General features: G+C 31.6%; 1 protein-coding gene across 1 annotated transcript; it reads right to left on the reverse strand.

Moving 5' to 3' along the window:
• Positions 1-1,558: 1,558 nt before the first annotated feature.
• On the reverse strand, positions 1,559-3,333 carry LOC131620368 (uncharacterized). Its single transcript, XM_058891425.1, has one exon. The coding sequence runs from the start codon at positions 3,231-3,233 to the stop codon at positions 2,673-2,675; it is 561 nt and encodes a 186-aa protein (XP_058747408.1). The 5' UTR covers positions 3,234-3,333; the 3' UTR covers positions 1,559-2,672.
• Positions 3,334-6,053: the final 2,720 nt, after the last annotated feature.

Below are 6,053 nucleotides of genomic sequence, written 5' to 3' on the forward strand. Positions count from 1 at the left end.
AGTGTCGGCCAAAGACCTGGGACCTACTGCTCTGTGTCGGCCAAAGACCCAATCTCATGAGGCCCATTATGTAGCCTACTCCGTCTGGCCTAAGTATAAATACATTCATAAAGGACTCCCAAGTACACAGTCTCTAATATCCACTTCCACTACCACTATCTTAAACACTAAACTGACGTGGACGTTGAAGTGCTAACCATGCAGGTACCCCCTCGTAGGTCCATCGTATCGGAGATAATGAACATCGATTAACGACACTGCATCAGGATTGATACCTCTGGTTCAAGAAACATTAATGTGATCGCAACCTTCGATCTGAGGTCTTCTCGATGTAGTGCATCGGAAGTTTCGCTCCACTGCAGTTTTCACAATCATCGCCATTTATAATTCTGCAACAGAACACTACTCAAAAGGATTGTTTAGACTATTTAATATATTGAGTGTATTTGATGGTGGTGGCGACAAAGGTAATAAAAAACATAAGAATTTGTCTAATGAGAAAATAGAGACGGGACTTGCTGAGGCAAGATAATGTCTAAAATTTCTTGTATTTGTAGGTGAGTGTTTAGAAGAAATGCGAACAGTCTAATGATTAACTTGAAAATCCAACGAACAAGTGTTTTAAGAAATTTGAAGGACATTTTTTGAGATAGAGAGAGAGGGAGAGAGAGAGATATCGATATGAAATAAAAGTGAAGATTATTATTTAGAGAATTGTCATATAATTTTAGACATCATTCCTTAATAAAAAATAATCATATTTTCCTTAGTTTTTGTTTAGGGATTTTGTAAAAATACTAGCCTATTGTATCCACAAACTTTTCTCTAATCTTCTATTATTCATTTGATATTATTTATTAATTATTTATTTTTTAATTTAACTTTCTAATAGTGAATGGTGAATTATAAGATGATTCATAATCTCTTACAAATATTTTCTTACAAACTAAAAATATAAATTAATTTTATATGAAATTGTCAAATTATATTATATTTTAGAACAAAGAGAGAGACATTATTATGATGACTCTTCCTTTTTGGTTAATAGTTCCCTGCATTTTTTGATACTTTTTTAATTCTCTAAATAAGAAATCTTATAATTCAAGTATCACACACATCATCATGCAGCTTATTGTAGATTTTGTTTCCCCTTTGAATTAACTTCTTGTGATGGGTCCTGTGAGAGGAAGCAAAAAGAGAAGAAAGACAGAAAATAATAATAATGTTTCTGGTTCTGCTGGCTCATCTGACAAAGAGGGTATAGTTGTAGATCGGTGGGATGATTTGTCAATCAAGATCAATGGTATATTTTCATGTCTGATATTTGATTTTTCTATGATGAATGTGTTGGTTGCTTTTCAATTTTCATCTCCATTTAACAAATTCTTTGTTTTTGATTTTTTGTCATTGGAATTCTATATAACACAGATGTGTTTTGATATATAAGATAAAGAAAAGAAAGCATATATAACACACATCAGATATGTATCAATCATTTCCTTTACCTTGTTCCAAATTGGTAGAAAAATGATCCCTAGATTAGGGGTTTTATTGATGTTAAGTAGTGTTCTGCTTTTCAATCATTACAGTTCTTACTTCAAGGTTTTTGCTCAAAGAATTTTATCCTACAAATTATGTTCTACTCAAGTATATCAGATGGTTGAAATTTTCAGGCATATTGCAGAAAGCATCACAGTGTAGGCAAGTACAATACTATACTCAGTTGTACCCCAGCCCCACAGGTGTATAAGCATGAAGTGAAGATGAAGTAAGCATGTCCGCAAAGACTACTCGCTCGCGGTAGACTTTTCTAGCTTGATTGCTGGCTCTAAGCCTACCTCCTTGCTACACGATTAGTCAAGCTAAAAAAGATGAATTCTCCGAAAGGGACCTATCTTAGTTTAATTATGTCCATCGATCGAAAAAATGCAGGACATAAGAGTAACGTGTGTTCCAGAGTGTCAACTTAACAATTACAATACAAAAGGGTGGAACGTTGATACCCCTAAAGTATAGAGAGGGCGGTGAAGCTTTGGTAGAAAGGTAAGATAAAGCCGCTTCCTAAGTCACTCAGGTATGGCTTTGGTTAAGTAAATTGACTTCATTGTTTTTGAAGTTAAATTGTTTGCATTTGTTTTATCTTTGGCTTGTTCCAAAATAGCATCAGTCTCTAACTCTATACAGTATAGAAAACAAACTACTATAGCTTATAGAAAAGCCTATACCATTTTATGCAGGTTGATCATATTATGCTATTGTTTAACTCAAACTTACATATCTCCTAAACATTACTATTTTTTTCGCTTGTGTGATCATTAGTGATATCAGTTTCGTTTCGTATAGTGTTCTAAAATCATGTTATTACTAGGAACTTTCTCTAATCTTATAATATAAATGATTATAAGTTCATTTTCATATGTTTCTACAACTCAAGCATGTTACTAAAAATAATCCAATACACAAACGCTCCTAAAAAACACTAATAAACGCAGCTTTAGAATTCCAACAACTAAAGCCACAATAGCATCCAAATTAAACCCCTTACAATAATAGTACTCCCCAAAAGCACTTCTAGTCTATAAATCACTTATCCACAACTTCATTTTCTTAACAACATACCAATTCACAGAGTGCAAGATAGAAAAAAATCAACCTGTCTCCAGTTGTTTCTTCTAACAATTGATTCTTCGCCCCGATTCAAGAAGACCTAAATTCTCCCAAGCTTCAGCCAAAAAAGCCCGCAACTTTCGAATAGCGTCTCTTCGAGTACTCCCCATACAGGCAAGCTTCTCCAAAACTCCCCCATCCAATAGCGAATTCTCAATCTCACTTTTCCATTGCTTCAATTCATCCGATAACAGAAAGCTACTTCCCTCACTCTGCATATCATGAACCTTACCCTTCCATATCCTCTTCACCGCTTTTCCGTATCTAGGGTTTGATGTTCCTGCTTCGAGATACTTGAGGGTAGATTCTACTGCAATGCTACAATAGGCGGCTTTCATGGCCTCACTGATTAAATTTGAATTTGAAGAGTTGCGATGAAGTAAGAGTTTCTCTAGTACCTCGAGGAATTCGAGCATAGATTCTGGGATAAATGCTTCCGACAAGGCGTCTTCGAGGGCTCTGAGGATGATCGTTTTCTTGGTGCGGTCGTCGGTGTGGGAGAGTGAGGTTCTGGAAATCACTTTGTTCATGATGTTCATCATTGCGTCATCCATTGCGTCTTCCATTTTCTTCTCTTCCAATGTTTTTCGATTTTCCCCTTTTCTTTTCTTTCTCTACTCGTTAAACCTAACGTCTTTCTCTTCCAATGTCTTTCAAATTTTGTGTTTGACCTCCCTAAAACCTAACGAGTTTTAATTTTGAGACAAATTTATATTTTTCTATTAAAATTATTTCATCTAAATATTGAAATCTTTATATATCTCTTATTTTACGACAATATTATTTAATTTTATTATATTTAATTATTTATTTTTAAAAGATTTTTGAAACATTGTAATCAAAATAATTTTATCTAACTTTTTGTTATAGTTAGATAAAAATTTACTCTCTAATTGAATGGATGAGTAAGTAATGAGAATTTAACATATCTTCTCTAAAATTAAACCTGGCACTCTTTATATTTTCTTAATACTAAAAATACCTTGCGTTAGAAATTAAGATTATTAACGTATGATGATAGTTACTATAGAAGAAGAGAACTGCTCTCAAATACAGAAATAAAGAATTCAAAGTGAAAAAGAAAACTCAGTCTACAAGAGGGCTAAAAATTTTCTCCACGATCTCTCGCCATTTTATATATGTAAAGGCAATCGAACGGATCGAATCAAAAGCATGAAATAAGGGCAAATCGACAATAATATTTTATTTGGGGAAGAACACCACACTCGAGTACATAGAAAGTTGTGTCACGTCACCCAATACCTTTTCAGGTCACACGCTAAAGAAAAATGGAAAAGCGTTTTAATTATAGGATTGCATTTATTGCTCACATTCGTATCGTGCTTTGGAAAAACCAAAGTGACGCATGCTAGCTAATGTCTGGATGAAATTTCTTTGAGGTCTGCCACTATTATTGAAAGAGTCCCCCATCACTAAACATGACCGACGACTCTTGGGGGAAATCCAGGACTCATTGCTCCGCGTCGGTCAAAGGCCCTATAGCATGAGGCTCATTATCTAGCCTACTCCGTCAGACCTAAGGTAAAAACACATTCATAAAGGATTTCCAGATACACAATCTCTAATCTCCACTTTCACTACCACTATCTTGAACCCAAAACTGACTTGGGTATGGAGTGTTATCCATGCAGGCACCCCTCCTAGGTCCACCTATAAAAGATAATAAACTCCGGTTAACGACATTGCATCAAGACAGATACATCTTATTCAAGAAACATTGTGATCGCAACCATCAATTTGCGATGTCACCTAGACGTAGTGCATCGAAAGCTTCGCTCCACCGCAATTTTTGCGATCATAACCATTTATAATTCCACATGAACACTACTCAAGAGGATTGCTTACATTATTTGATACATGTATATTTTATGGTGGTGGCGGCAAAGATAATGGAGAACATAAGAGTTTGTCCAACATAATAATAGAGACGAGACTTGCTGAGCCAAAATAATGTCTGAAATTTATTGTATTTATAGATAGATGTTCAGAATAAATGCGAACAATTTAATGGTTCACTTAAAAACCCAACTAACAATTTTGATAAGTGAAAAATTTTAATGATTAATGACAAAGGAGGCATCATTGATGCTCAATTTTGAGAGAGAATCTTAAAATAAAATTGAAGATTATCAACCAAGCAACTAACAATTTTGATATGTGAGGAATATTAATGATTAATGACAAATGAGGCATTATTGATGCTCAAGTTTTAGAGAGAATCTTGAAATAAAATTGAAGATCATTAACCAAGCACTTGGGCTCCAGTGGTAAATGAGTTCATGTTTGGTCAGTGCCCATACCTCTCAGCACAAGCTCTAGATTACTAGGACCTCATTTCCTTGAGAACCAGAGTGCGAAAGCCAAAAAAAAATTGAAAATTATTATTTAAAGTATTGTCATATAATTTTAGACATCATTCTTTAATAAAAAGAATAATAAGGGATTTTGTAAAAATATCAACCTTTTATTTGATATTATTTATTAATTATATTTTTCAATTTAATTTTCTAATATGTAAAGTGAATGGTAAATTAAAAGATGATTCATAATTTCTTACAAACTAACAAATATAAATTAATTTTGTATATGAAATTGTCAAATCATCATACTAAATTATAATCCTATAACTTCCTCCAACCAAATTTTTTTTATTATAATTAATTAATCATCATACTAAATTATAATCCTACAACTTCTTCCAATAAAATTTCCCGCCAAAACTTTTCACTAATTTTTTTTATCAATTAATAAATTAAAAAAATTAATAATATCTAAATAATAATAATAATAATAATAATAATAATAATAATAATAATAATAATAATAATAATAATATCTAAATAATAATAATATAATTAATTCAATTTAATTAATTAATTAAAATAATACCATTATTGTGGAAATTGTGGGAAGTTATAATACTACTTGGTAGTGTAACTAACACCATTATCTCACGTTTCTCTTCATTTTATCAATTAATAAAATAAAAAAATAAATAATATCTAAATAATAATAATAATAATAATAATAATAATAATAATAATAATAATAATAATAATAATAATAATAATAATAATATAATGCATTCATTCTTTCCACGATACAATTAATTTTCCCATGTACTTTGTCATGATCCACCCACCTCTCCAATAAATTTTTCACCAAATACTATTTTATTCAACAAATTAATTAATATTTGTTTAAATAAAAACAATTTTTCATCATACATGATTAATATGATGATATTTGATTTCATTAAATCAATTTAATTAATTAATTAAAATAAAATAATCAAAAACGTTTCTATAAGCAACACATAATACTTAGTGGGAATTGTGGGAAGTTATAATATTAAGCAACACATA

Source organism: Vicia villosa, linkage group LG1, assembly GCF_029867415.1.
Source record: "Vicia villosa cultivar HV-30 ecotype Madison, WI linkage group LG1, Vvil1.0, whole genome shotgun sequence".
In the NCBI taxonomy this organism is placed as follows: Eukaryota; Viridiplantae; Streptophyta; class Magnoliopsida; order Fabales; family Fabaceae; genus Vicia; species Vicia villosa.